This window comes from Spea bombifrons, chromosome 2 (assembly GCF_027358695.1).
Source record: "Spea bombifrons isolate aSpeBom1 chromosome 2, aSpeBom1.2.pri, whole genome shotgun sequence".
In the NCBI taxonomy this organism is placed as follows: domain Eukaryota; kingdom Metazoa; phylum Chordata; class Amphibia; order Anura; family Pelobatidae; genus Spea; species Spea bombifrons.
Window position 1 is genome coordinate 13,855,889 of NC_071088.1, and position 15,092 is coordinate 13,870,980.

At 36.3% G+C, this 15,092-nt stretch overlaps 1 protein-coding gene across 1 annotated transcript in view; it reads right to left on the reverse strand.

Moving 5' to 3' along the window:
• Positions 1-15,092, reverse strand: part of ROBO1 (roundabout guidance receptor 1) — a 383,921-nt gene that overhangs the window by 128,115 nt on the left and 240,714 nt on the right. Inside the window, exon 3 of the mRNA XM_053456884.1 lies at positions 3,383-3,709. Within this exon, the coding sequence (XP_053312859.1) occupies positions 3,383-3,709 (327 nt within the window). The remainder of the gene's footprint in view (positions 1-3,382; positions 3,710-15,092) is intronic.

The following is a 15,092-nucleotide window of genomic DNA, read 5'->3' on the forward strand; positions in this document are numbered from 1 at the left end:
CTTTTTAATCACAGGGAAGATATGATTATCCGTCGTGGTAGTGTCGCTAGTAAGAAAACCAGCAGATGTCTGGCAGGTCAGCGGGGAATTTTCCTTTCTCCGGAGAAAACAGCTTAGATTGAGAGAGAGGAGCCGCCATATGCTGACTGAGAGCTGCTTAACTGATGACACTGAAGAGCCGCTCGCTCGCTCTCTCTCTCTCTCTCTCTCTCTGGGAATAGAGGAGACGACACAAATATCTCAGATGCTTACCGATGAAAATATGTCATTTGCTGGACACTCGCTGTATTTGTGCTTTTGCTATACTGTATCTTATAAAAAAAATGGAACATATGTAAAATTAAGTAACATTCCGAATAACCATGATTTTTGTAATTTGTAATTATGTCTTTCAAGTAGTAAATGGTTAAAACATTTGCCCCACGCTTATACCCTGTGTGTACACACTCTGAATGCATTCAGATCCTGGGCTGCCATGGAAAGCTTTGTGTATTTTCCATAAGCCGCTGCCCCTGCTAAATAAGTACGTTGTTAATTGATGAAAAAAGGCTTTTATGACAGCATACGTTGGGTATATGTATTTATCATAAACAATGCTTCTGGTAAAACACACATCACGGTCATTATTGTATGGATTCCAATCCAATTTACTGCATGTAAATCCATGCGTGCTTTCTTCTTAACAAGAGTTGGAAAAAAATAATTCTTGTTTTGCTTGTTTTTACTGAAACGGGCAGTTTGTATGTTGATGCTATAACATAGGCTCTCCTTCTGCATGAATATCTGTTTTACCGTTAAAATAGTCTTTGCCTCCCAGCCTAAGCTGATTAAGTAAAACCCATCATTTATCTCCTAAGTGCCTTACCCACGTATATAAATATCTATCAACAGATCACAAATTCATATAAAAACAGTCTAGATGAAGCCCTGCTCTCTAACCTTCTAGAACTAAAATGTCCCTCTTAGGCCATTCCAAATGTTGGCTGATAACGCATTTGATAAGAAGATGCTTTTCTATAGTGCATTTACTGTCTATACTTTATGAAATGGAAAATTCCATCACAAAGTCTGGGAGAACCTCTACTTGACTCCCTTTAAAGCAGGTGCGAGACCGTCTCCTGTTACACTCCATGATAAGATGAGACACGGACGCTACTTTGTAACACAGTACAGGCTCCATTCCGCGTAACATAGAATTTGCACCTAGTCATATGGTCTTTATCACGCAGTTTACGATTTGATTAGGAAAAAAAAAACTAGTTTGTTATAATCAAAAACACACGGGGAAAAGATGAATGTGTTTTCATATAAACCATACTTATTTCATTCACTCTGACCCCTTTTACCTTCTGTTTATAGAAGACGATTTGTCTTCAGATTCCTACGCAGATGCTCAGTACGCACATGCATTAAGAGAAGCTGAAAGCTAGAGTAATATATACAAATCGAGTGTTTATTTTGTCACTGGGGGGGGGGCATATATTCAGATGCCTTTTTAAAGGCTGTTGAAATCTTAAATAACAAAAATTGAAACCTTGGTAAACTTGTACATGTTAGATATACATACAGCACTGACGTCACGTGACCCTGCGGTGACTTAAAACCAAAAGTGGAAATTATAAACAAAGAAAACTCTCTAATTTTCTCCGTTACCATTATAAAGTATTCCAGTATAACAAGAACAAAGTATGTTCTGTATTTCAATAGCTTGTAAATTCAGTTTCATACCAGTTAACTTTAGCTTACGTAGACATCTGTATCAAAGCAGGATCCGAGTCAGTAGGCATAAATAAGAATCTCTGTATAATGCCCTCATTCTGGTATGATATATCAGCCCCAAGGAGACGAGGCTCATATAATGTTTCATAGAACGAGATGAATACGCTATTGATAAAAAAAAGTACACGAGGAGCGTGTCTCAGACAAAGAGGAGAGATAGAGGCGCAGGTCATGTTCTGATGCGGGAAGCTGGCAGACTCAGGGGAAGTGTCAGGAAGTCTCTTTTCACGAAAAGGTGAAGGGTGTTAAATTCATGGAATAGCGTCCCAGCAGGAAGACAGGAGGCTAATACAGTAAGGGAATTCAAAAATGTCTTAGACAGACGTAAGGATACTCTACGTGTGAAAGAATATCCAGGATCAAACAGGGTTTAGGTTTTACAGCAGATAACAAATTAGGCCGACTACATGGAACAAATATGATTCTAATCAGATGTCAACATCCAATTCCCGTAGGCAAGGAAAATACCATTGGTGTGCCTTGGCGAATTTGTTATTCTTCATGCTAATAAAAAAAATTCATTATACACTGGTTTTGGTTATATTATACTAACATGCATATTAATATAAAAAATCTAGTGTATTTATTGAATCATGTTTATTTGTTTTTTTACATTTTTTATATGTATATAGTTTTCTCAAGCATCTAAAACGTGGACATAGAAATGCATGATGACGTTTATATTTATGAAAATTTAACGTTAAATAAAGGGTATTAAAGTGGGAGTTCTATTTTAAGAGGGTAGGTCAGTTTAGCTGGTTTGGAACTTGAAAATGACAATGTTATTACTGTAACATATCGAATTCTAATATTTACTACACGGGTTCTAAATATTCTTATGACTGATGTTCTAAACCATGCAGATTAGATTACAAAGCCTGAATACACATGAAAAGTATTCAGTGACATATAACAATGTTTCCCCCCGCTGATTCCTAAGACAAAACCAACAGAAAGTCTGCTGAAAGCGATTCATCCTTTATAGTCATAAGGGTGTTATGTCGAATGGGAAATCTAAGTACTTGCATATAAAGGTAAATTTACTTTTATGAATTAACCTAAAATATTGAGGTTTGCATTTAAGCTACACAAAGGCAGTGTCCCTGCGAGGATGTGACATCAGCAAAGGGCAGGACCCATTACATCAAATAGATACTGATGACTTTATGTCGAACGCAGGTAGCCATTGTTATTTGACCAATGGAACCCTCTGTAAGAGGTATAATTAGTAAATATTGTAGGATTATAGAGTGGAATAAATAATGTAGCTCATTTGTACTTCCGTTTGTATTCATAAACTGGTAGAAACTTAGCATGTACTGTATAATTACAGTCTAATGTTTAACAAACTCACCAAAATTCCATAATTTAGCTCATAAGCTTTGCACTGGTTTTGCTAAATGATCACATCGCGTATGCAGGGGCTTCCTCAAAATAGTTGACTATTACCTTCATATGCTCAGACTTGGCAAAAGAACAGAAAGACTAGCTCACTACAATATTATCGACTATAATACCAAACTAGATGTGACAGAAAGCATTGACCGAATTCCGAAGAGCAACAAGTACCCGAAGAGGAAAAGATACATATTGTTTCACTTACTAGCTACTTCCAGCGATGCATTGTGGCTGACAGCTTCTCCTAGATAGTTCCTCGCAACACAAACATAGACCCCTTCATCAGGTCTACTCTTACGTCCATGTACAATGCGTAAAAAAAATAGAGATCCACTGGGCAATAACATTCGGTGGGAACGAGGGTCATCTTTGTCAGTCTCTACCCTGTCACCTCCTTTGTACCACTCAATTGTTGGCGTTGGCCTGCCTTCTGCCTTACAGTTCAACGTGGCTGGTTCACCTTTGGAGACAATTAGATCTGAGGGATGTTCTATAATTCGAGGTGGGAAATCTTCTTGGCGAAGGCGTGATCCTGCAGAAGAGAGCAGAAATTATCATCCATGTTCAAACAACATTATTTCAGGAAATTATTGAGAAAAATCATACTGTGAATATTAGGCAAATTAAGACCCCTAAGGGTACGTAAGACTTTACGTGGAGATCCGGTCAAGCCTAGAGACCTTCTAACTAAATTAGATACCACACTGATACTCAGTTTCCAAGAGGTAACTGTTTATGGGTAGTTTTAATAAATTATTTTATTAATGGTGAAACATTTAAAGGTTACAGTTCAACCCTAAAGTCCCTTCTCCCTAGTTCTTCATTAGTCAAAAAGTTCAACAGGAAGATAAGACAGGCCACTGAATTGTTTACCACAAAGGCATGTGATAAGGACTGTTTGGCTAGTAGATTGGGATAAGATAACAAAACACACACACCTATACACATCAGTCTCAATCATTCTATTTAATTAAAATAAACATTATTTTAAAACGGCACTATGTAATACTAGGCTATTTAGAAAGCTGTACTTACAACTTATGATAGAACACTTTTTTAACTTGTTTAATGCCAGATAAGGCTGATTAAAGTAGTAAATTGGTCACTTCCTTAGGCATAGCATTTTTTTTTTACGTTTTGTGCTCATTAACAAAAAAAAAGTAAAATCCGGCTTCACTTTAAAACTATTCATGAGAGATATGTATCAAGGTCTAAACACATTAATGCTTCACTGCACTAATTACTTTAGATTCTGTGCATGACTTTGGTTTGTTTTACCAATAATAAAAACAGTAAAACAAGTGTTAGGTTTGTAACCTCACTTCCCCTTTGGTGAATTTCACCCCCACTAGCCTCAGAAGCCTGTGGGTTGGTAATGATTAACTTTCAGCAATAATAAGTTTCAACAGGAATCACAAAACAGCGGTGCTCTGACATGTACGAAAGGTTTATAATGTCTGCATTCAATTTCTGACAAAACTAAGTGTTATTTGTTTAGTGTAATATGGCTATGCGCAAACACAGAACGTCTGATACAAGTCGCATATAACACATTATTTAAGAAAAACTCAAATATCATATAACCTCTCATATTGACTTAGGGTTTGTTAACACACACAAAAAAATGTAAGTTTCAGAGGAACGCTCTACCTTGAACAATCAAAGGGTTAAAAAAGAGATTTGATTTAAATGTAAAAGCTGGAGAAAAGTATGTCTTAACATGCATTAATCTTATTGTCAAATTGTATATTTTGAGCTTTAATGTTATTGTTCATTTTCACCTTTGCTCTATTGCGGTAGCGCTATAGAATCTGCTGGGGCTATATAAATACGTGGAACGTAATTATTAATAAAGCCGTCAATCGAAAATTATTTTTAAAGCTTAAAGAGGTGTATTTAAACAAAAAAGATTGGATTCAACAGTCAATATGAATCTAATCATTTAATTGGATATTGTATGCATTTAGTTACTGGAGGAATATATTTTAAAATTAATGGAGTTCCAAAAATGAACTTTATATATATATATATATATATATATATATATATATATGTGTGTGTGTGTGTGTGTGTGTGAGTGTGTGTGTGTGTTTGTGTGTACATTTATTTATATGCATACACACCTCTATTTAAGTGATTACAATGAAAGAATAAAAAAGTGTGACTGTCTGACTTACTTTTAAATTATTAAAATTTCACCTAATATATTATGTATTCACTCACATTAAAAGTCACAATCAGTACAGTTTCCAGCTGCAATGTATATTAGCTATGCATTTCTCCTGCATATGTTTTTAACCCCTTAATACTTAATGTATATTTTTTTGTTTTTCAAAAACTCTTTATTAGATTTCACAATACGCGCTATCAAATCCCGTACAGATCTTAATGCCCTTAGGCAAAAAATTCCAGTGTTATAATGCCCTGAACGATCGCTATAGAAGTCTGAGTTTGTCTTCAATGAAGTTTCTGCTCAGGAGATTCTCAGGAGATGTGCACAGTAGACCCAGTGACAAATCTAAATTATAAATCCAAAATATCATCTTTTACTTGGGATATAATTCAATAAAATGATGGTAAGAGTGTAGGAATTTAATACCCTTAGGAATGGTTAACATCTCCAGGAAACCATCAGAGACCTTCGATAAAGCAGCCACCCTGCCCATAACCTGTGATCCTGCCTTGTGTATCGTAATCCGACCTTTATTAGCAAAAAAACTTGTAAAACTACTAGAAACCTAATAGGACAAAAGATCTGAGATACAGTTGATTGTCAGATGGCGCACATTTAACAGGAATGCTGGTGAGAAGTTTGCCGGAGGGATGCAATGACCTTGACAAGCAAATTATAATCTTTTACTTTATGTACACGTTATTAGCAAACGTTCTACCAACATTTGAGGCCTGATGACGGGTGGATTTCATGGAATGGGTCCATTCATCACTATAATATTATTATTGCAGCTAATATCAATGCTGTAATTTTCTTGTCGATTTTCCCAGTGAAGAGTAATTGTCTAAAGTATGAATCTTTTCTATGTTTTGTCAAAACATTTCATACGTGTTTAAAAACACGGTCAATAGTTGACTTACATCATATACTTCCTGCTCTTACTGGGCAACGACACCCGCCATAATGGAAAATGTATAAGGAATTATCAGAGCCATGGTTTGGGGTCTTGGCACCTTGAGCAGGGTCAGGGCACAGGGGTACAGCCTATGGATGTCTCATGTGCGCCCCTCATGTTGAGCAGCTGCTCCTCTTGGCCAATGGAAGTTATGGCACTGGGAGTAATGTATAAAGAGCAGTTCTTCTACAAACTGATAAAAGTGGAGGAACCAGCACAAGCTACCTATTTGTTGCTAGGATGACTGCACCACCTTTCTGTATCTGAATTATTCCTCATACATAACAATAGCATCTGGAGCAACAATTAAAATAAAGGTTATGAAGAACGACCATTTTTTTATCTCTATCATGTTACAACCCAGCTTCTTGATTACTATAAAGTAACTTGTTATTAAAAGTAACTGATTTGAAGGACAGCTACTTCTCACCCACAGGATAAAAGCACAATAACAGAGTAAAGGCATCCATATGGATCAAATTTTTATTAAAAAAAGAGTTAGGGCTCAATATCACCCCCCACACACACAAGCAGGGTATAAGTCATACAAAGGGGCAAAACTTTAAGTGACAAGTGAGTGCTCTAGCTATGCCTATCTCTTTATTATGTTATGAAATCTGGAACCGTCTGCTTTTCAATAAAGAGTAAAATAACAAAATACAATAGCGTCTGTCCTGGATCACAGGAAATTGACCAACAATATGTAGCAATACAGAATGCACAGTTTTAAGGAAATAATTCAAAGTAATATATATTACGTATAGTCTAGAATGCTAGAGACTGGTATGCATTTTGCATTGCTTTTTTGTTCAACCATAAAGGATATTGTATTTCCTTCCCTGCATCAAGAAGTGACAAGGTGTGTCATATTTACAACAAGATAAGCAGCCGTAACTTGCAAATATGAGAAACTGCCTCCAGGAGGTAATTATTACAATGATAAATCATAGTTCCCAGAATCCCAATCGGAATGTTTAAAAGGTAAATTTAAAAAAAAATATGAATATTTTTTACAACTCAGATTAGAAGTTTAAATGATGGGTAAACAATTATTCTTTTTGGATTCCTTTTAAAAGGACTTCACAATTTAACTAAAACGGAAGGAGACTGATGTGAAAAAGGTCCCATCAGAGGGTATTGAAAGTGGTAGTAAATATTCTCTCTCCATAGGCCTATCCGATAGGAGTGGAAATTGTTTCTTAAAGTTTCATGCTTATATTGCGATTGCCTGTTAAACGAGCCCTTTCCTAAATATTTCTCTCTTGACTTCTTTTTTATTTCCTAAACGGAAACGTGCTTAGAATCTTCTCCAACCTTTCCCACCTCAGTACCTACTCCCAACATGTTTCAACAGAAACTAATTGAACGAAAACAGTTAGAGCAGTGAGACAAAATACTTAAAAAAAAAAAATCTCTTCAAAAAATCCAAACACCAATAAATCCTTTCATCCTGAGATGGCCCCTCTCGTTGATGAGTTTAAATGATATGATAACAAACAAAAAGTCTACTGCTTATTTATTTATTTATTTTATATTTTTTTTCTGAATGGGTTGGAGCTGACAGAAAACGAGAGCCAGTTATAACCATAAGATAAATTGTTTCTCGTTGACATAAATTCCTTCACCAGAAATGCCAAAGTAAAGAAAGGAAATCTTCTGACAAAATGAACATCTGTCTCACTGAAGAGCGCTGTTGAGCAAGACATAAAGGAAGGAAGTAGCTACTTCAGAATGAGACGGCAGCCGTCGTGGATAATATCCAATAGACTATTTCAGCTCACAGGCAGAACTATTACTTAGAGCTCGTCTGAAGGGTCACCACACATTTTAAACTAAACAATAAAAATACGGGTAGATTGTCTGTAATCAGTCTTCCCTGTCAAAACAAAGGTTCTAGAAAGCTGCCAATAGTAGAATTACGGGAAATATGATATGACCCACCATGGCTATATTTGCACTAAATACTTCAAGAAAAAGTATTGTCGACTGCTTGATATTGCATTCCCGATTTATACATACATATATTTATATATATATTGTATGAATTTCTTTATACACAGTTTATATACGTCGGCTGACCCTTTACTTCTCTGTCAACAGCTTCTGTTTTAATGTTTCACAATGGTGGCAATCAAAAAGTTCTAGTAACAGACTTTATGAAAAACTTAACTTCTTAGGAGGTAAAAATATTCGGAATTTAGTCATCTGTATTAAAGCAGGGAATCGATACAATTATAAGAAATGCGCCAAATAAGAATGTCAATTATAATTAAATAATTATATTATTATAGAAGTTAGAATATTATTCCTGTCACGTAGTCAGCTCCAAACTGTGTGACCTTTGGTATAAAACCCTAAGAAACCGGGGGCAAACCCTGAGACTTCTCTGGTAAGTAAGTATCAGTCTATTATATTGGTTAGATAAATTAAAATGAATTGGTGGATATTGAAATATAATATAATTTTTAGAGCATCAGTATACAGACACATACACAAAGGAACGCTGACCACAAAGAACCAACGATCTACAAGTTCCTTTTCAGGCCTAAGTGACGGTGTAAACAAATCCTATAATATAAACAAGTGTTCATGACCAAGTAAGTGTTCCTGGAAGGTAAAAGGATTTCAGTGGGATTAATTAGGTGCGGTGAGGCCTGTAGGCATACAGCTGGCGCTCCGTGTTACCCAATAGACTAGGTGTTTGATGCTAGACTACACATTGACGTTGACTGAAACGCATTATGCTCTTTTTTTTTGAGGGAAAAATAACGTTATGGTGAATCTGAATGCCTGGTTTAAACATTTATAATACATGTCATTTATTGCAGTTTATAGCCCACGCTGGCCAGGTGAGGCCTGTGTTGTTGTAATAAAATTCTAATTGCCCCGAGCGAACCTCCTGATGGGAGTTGTGGTAAAACAACAACAGGTGGAAGGCTGCACTTCCCAGACCCTGTTTACAATAAATACTTCAAAATATTTCACGTGAAAGATGAAATTTATATCTGCGTCTGCTTTTCAGAAGCCGCTGTATAACCTTACATTTTTTGTTAGGTTTACTCTTGCTATGTAATACTCGCCATTGTCTTATAACATGTTGACAAACTTCCTATTTTTAAAAATGGCAAAAAATGGGGTAATATTTGACAGGTGTGGCACGTGGCCTGCCAATATAGCTTGCGCACGTGGGAATAGGACTTCATCTTTTGGTTCCCATTAGATTATGCAGGGTGCCCGGGGTCCTGGAGAATACAGGGCAAACAATGGAATGGAGAACGGCAAGATTTAATCCTAAATTGAGATACAATTGAGGATTTGTCTTCTTTACCAGCTACTATTTATTACACTTGTTTGATATGGAGCAGCTAACACCTTCCCATGAACACATATTTTCCTGAAACATTTTTAACATTAAAAAAAAAAAAAATTCACATCAACTTTTCTGGCAACCGTGTATGGATTTCATACATTTCCATTAAAAAAAACCTTCACTACTGCGATTACCTTAAAATAATCTACACAGAAGATAGAAGCTTCTATAAATAAACACTTTTAAGTGCCTGTGGTGCCTGGAACTTTTTCCAACTTGAGAACACACGTTGTTAGGGAGACATATGGCTCTGGCCCAGTAAAATATACGTTCTCCTCCCTTGGTTTACGTTTGCCGTCGTGTCCTAGTTACTGGACATAATTTAGAGGCCTTAGTAGGAGATAAACCACTTGACAAGAGATATGACACATCACCACCAGCAAGGACCTAGGTGTGTGATGATCAAGACACTTACCGAGTCGTATGTGTTAAAAAGATACATTGAGCCGGGATTCCTTTAAAGTAGCGAGCCCAGATAATTTCTTTACTGTGTCAGTGTGTCTGTGTTTGCCACAACATACATTTTACAACCGTTATGCCCTGTTATGACATATTTAGGGCTGCGTTATATTAGAAAAGACGCTGACTTCAGAGCCATGCTTCCCAGTGCAACTGCTCATTACTAAAGTAATTTAAACTGCAACCACATCTGACTAAGGCCTATTTTAAAGGAGGGAGACTAAATTTCTTCAAAGCGTCTGTAAAGAACACAGGGATTTACTAAAAGCATGTATAATGTATCCAAAAGAGAACATCGTGTCAAGAAAATGTTATGTATCTTTGTAAAATAATACTTAAAGAACAAAGCAAGGTCCGCCAGTATTACTAAATCACGCTAAAATCACGCTTCTAACTTGCGGGACATTGTCTGGATATGGTCCTCAAGGTGGGGAGCTGGTGTGGCCAAATTCTGCTCAGAAAGGTATGAATAGCACATAAATGGTTGCTATGGATCTTTGACTGCATTTGTGCACTTAACAAAGAGTGGGACTGAATCTTAAAAGTTCTAGTCAGGCCCCAAGTGGTCTTGGTTTTACTTCCGCAGCCCCTTGTGTTATAACATAGGGATTAACCATAACGCTTTGTTTAGTTCAGGAGCCCACGCAGCTGTTGGTTGTTTCATGTGGAAAACTACTTTACGACCCCGTATGCTATTTTCACAATGAAAAAACATTGAGAGGAAAAAAATGAGGGAAAGCAAATAATATTTTTATTTTACAGGGAAATATATTTTTTTTTAAATGTTTTTTTTTGTGACAAGGCCTTGGAACACAACATGATGATACTAACAAGCAGTCTTTTAAAAATCAAATCTCAGTTACATTTTCCTGAAGAGAGAACTAAGATCTTCAGAGTGGTAAAATTTCCTGTTGGCCTATGATAACAATATTTTGTTTTTCTTACATTTCTGAACCAGCATCCCTCTGCATACCAGCGAGACCCCCTATAGATGTGGTCTGATTCATCTCCCTGTTGGGACTTTAAAAACAAACCGACCAAGAACAGCCCTGGGGAAATTTAGTGACACCTGTTACCCGTCGCATAACTATCAGGCTAAGCGGGGACATTTGGTGACTAACCTATGGTCAGTGAGACGATGTAGTTGGGCTTTAATAGAAAAAGTTTCTACTAAGAATTCTTACAGCATACTGTAAACAAAGCTAGAAAAGATGAAGGGTCCCCCTTAAGAGTGGTCACCTCTCTTTGGAACACGGACCCCTTTGTCCCTTTTCTTCGTCAGGTTTTTCTGTTTTAACAGAACTCAAAATGTTTGCTGGTATGAGCGTATCACAGCGTTCACCAACCCTAAAAATTATAACATTGTATATAGAAACAGAAGGAAGTTTATAGAAATTCACTTGTTTAAATAAAAGACTTTATTCTTCTAAACGCCTTACAGATTTTTGTATTTTTGTCCAATAAAAGAGTTCAACTTCCACTAAAGAGTCAGTCACACTAGCCCTGTTGGATTAGGACTAAATTTGCGCTCAGAATAAACTTATTGACGTATAAGGATGGTCTAGATTTGGTTAGAAGCTGCTTATATCGGAAGTTAGTCCATCATTTTAAAAAAATATATGGTTACAGGATTTCCTGTGATGTCACCTTGTGATGTCACCAGTTCCTAAATGTGATTTTAATCTTTGTTAGGTTAGGAGACATTTTGCAAAGCTGATTACTAAAGATTCTATATATATAAAACATATAATACGTGGAAATAAATATATATATATAACATAAGACAAAACTCTTACCATATGCTGCTATTCTTTTCATTTTGTGTTACTGTTAAATATATCCTTAAAGAGCTCTTGTGGGAAAGCCTCACATATGACCATCCCTAATTATAATAATTTCCCGATAAGCTATAATATATTATTCCTTGCAAAAAAAAGACGCTATGGAGTTTTATTGCCTGATACAAACATACATATTAATGCAGGAGAGAATGCAATAGACAATTAGTCGCTCCAGCCCATTTTGCTCGTAATAGGTACTTGCTTGGGATTTTTGTGAAAGGAGCTGTCAGGACGGTGGCTTTCAGCGGGACGATGACTAAAGCTGCAGAACCAGTGAATTGGTTATTGACAGTAACCTAATTCGGGTTCAGAGATCTATTAACTCTTACAGGCATTTCATGTACAAACACAAGGGCTTTGTAGACACGTTCAACATCTGTCTTACTATTAATTAGAACCTTTAGCCTGTCTGATGACAGGTCTTTGGTAACTGTTAAGAGTCTGAGAAACAAATGATAGTAATTAGTTGCCAGCTTCTCAACAACTGTGTGTTTTTTTCTTTAACCTGCGAACATAAGAAAGTTAATTTGAGAATTTATTAGGTTCTAGCAAGGGTCTTTTTGTAATGACAAATAACAATGGACTTAATTTATATTCATTACGATTAATTTAATTTTATCCAAGGTTTATTTCTGAATGAGACTGAAAACAAGTTGTCTACCTCTGAAACTGAAAATGACTTTTTTGTTAACTATTTTTTCATACAATATATCTTATCATGGGGCAGTCCCCAGACCTGTATTCAAACATATTCAACGGCTTAATATAAGAATCTAAAATAATAGTTAATCATCATTTCATCATGAAAAATGGGTAACTAAACATTGCTGAAGGATTAAATACTTGCTACTTCACGTGATTTCCTAACAGTGATATTAATTTGTATATATAGATGTTTTATAAGTAGTCAAACACAAATTGCTTTGTTAAACGTCCATAAATCACATTGGTTTTGTTATCTAAATTTATTTTTGTGGGTTTTTTTCTTTACACACCTAACACAAAGTGTATATAGATAATTTTTACGCTTTAATGACCTCATAATGCTATTTAGTGCTTTAATAAAGAATATTATGTATCAATTGCTTTTGTAATTACATTGTAATCATAGCGAGGCATGAAAAAAACTTTCATAGCGTATGACTTTGATATCCCCAACATACAGTTACTTTATAGAAAAGTATTAAAATACAGTTTAATGACTACCTGATGACTACCCTACTTGCTGGACGCCCGACAAGTAGTTGTCAGGCTACAACTTTCATAATTCTTCACCTTCTCTGATAAGGTAAAGCCATATAATGGAAATTCTCTGTTCTAAATACTGCAAGATATTACAACAATCTTTAAACAAAATATTAACTTTTCTATAATAATTTCCTATAAAGTATGTAATGGATTTTTAAAGCGCGCTGTGCCAGTGAGGGCTATGTTTGTAACTTTTAAAGTAGAATTATAATAAACTTAACACATAAAAGCTCAAAATAGTCTAAGATTAATTGGTGAAGTTGGATAATGGTCTCCAGAGTAGATTCGTCTCTTGTGGGTAGATCCTGCGTTCCTCCCCATGCCTTGGAGCATTCACTGCTTGATAATTAGCCCTTTTAAATCCCCTTTACCCCAGCTAAAAGCAGCCCTGAGCCCTGCCAGTTCTATAAATAGATGGTCACTTAGTCTAGGTTAAACCAGATCAGTTGACAAAAGCATCTTTTAAATCGGTCGACGTGAAATAAAAAAATGAAGCAAAATCCTATCCTTTACCCATCGCTGGCTTTTAAACTAATTAAAATGCGCAGGGCCCTGCTCGTATTACAAACCTGCTGTTCTTCTCTGTACTAAGCGGCTAAGAAAATGTGCTGAAAGCTGTGAATTGAACAATTGCTGAAATGCAGGGTTACCAAAAGAAACTGTTTAAATATTCTTCCCTCAGTCAAATAAAAGTCCTACCGCCGAGAAAGAGGTAAACTCCTTTCTCAAGTTACCGCTACCTTCAACGGCAATGCATCGTACATTGTATCCCATATCAGCTCCTAAAACTCTGGGAACGTTTTATTCTTTACGATCAAAAAAGAGCGTATATCCACTTGACTTTTTCTCCTTCTTTTAGCTTTATTTTTTTTTTGGATTTACGGTTTACAGTACGTAGCTGTGTTCATTGGATGGTTTCTGATCCAAGAAACTACCGAGAACCTTTTAAGTTTTAAGAAGCTACTGAAATAAACAGTCGTGGGGACATTGTGAGAATCCATTTATAACATGTATTCCACAACGTGTGCCATTTTACTGAGAAATGGCCGATGCATGACTTCTATTTAACAGAAACCGTTACACTTTGGCGAATAACTCAACTTTCTGTTGGGCCAACATGGCTATATCAATATTCAGCTCTACTTACATGTTATAATTCTTCAAAAAATCCTTAAGAAGAAGCTATGGTTGAGGAACTACATAGGAGCACAATGGAATCTGCTAGAGCTATATAGGGGATTGGAGGCTCTACACCTTTCTGGTAGTATAGATAGAAAGGCCAGTTCTGTCTCTCCCGCACAGGTATTTTTGTCCTTACCAAACAGCTCTTATCCCCAGTCTTTGCTTGCTGTCACTTCAGCCCTATTACCCTTTCACTACCTTCTATAAGCTCCCTTTACCTAGCCCCCTCTCTACCCATGTGAGCTTCCTTGACCTTCCTTCCGCTCACCCATCTCTTCCAATCTAGCCCTTCCAGGCTTTACTCTTTCCTGGTGACTGTTTAACGTCTCTTTCACCCCAAGTTATTTTTACATCTGCTCCCTGACTATCACCGTGTTAGCAAATGTTAGCAAAAACCTCATTGAGCCAAAGATTAAAAACATCAAGCTCTTGTGAACAAGCCCATTTTCATTACGCCCTCCAGTGAGTATGAACATGAGAAGTCCCCCTTTCTTTGTATCTTATAGAAACATAGAATTTGTCAGCAGATAGGCCCATCTAGTCTGCTTTGTTTTTCCAGCCATTGTTCTCATCTTAGATTCTGGGTAGATATATACCTGGGAACTCTCTAAACCAGCTGACCCGCAGACTCTTGAAATATTAACACTTTAATAATCCATCACAAAGATTCTATGTCGCGGCTTATCA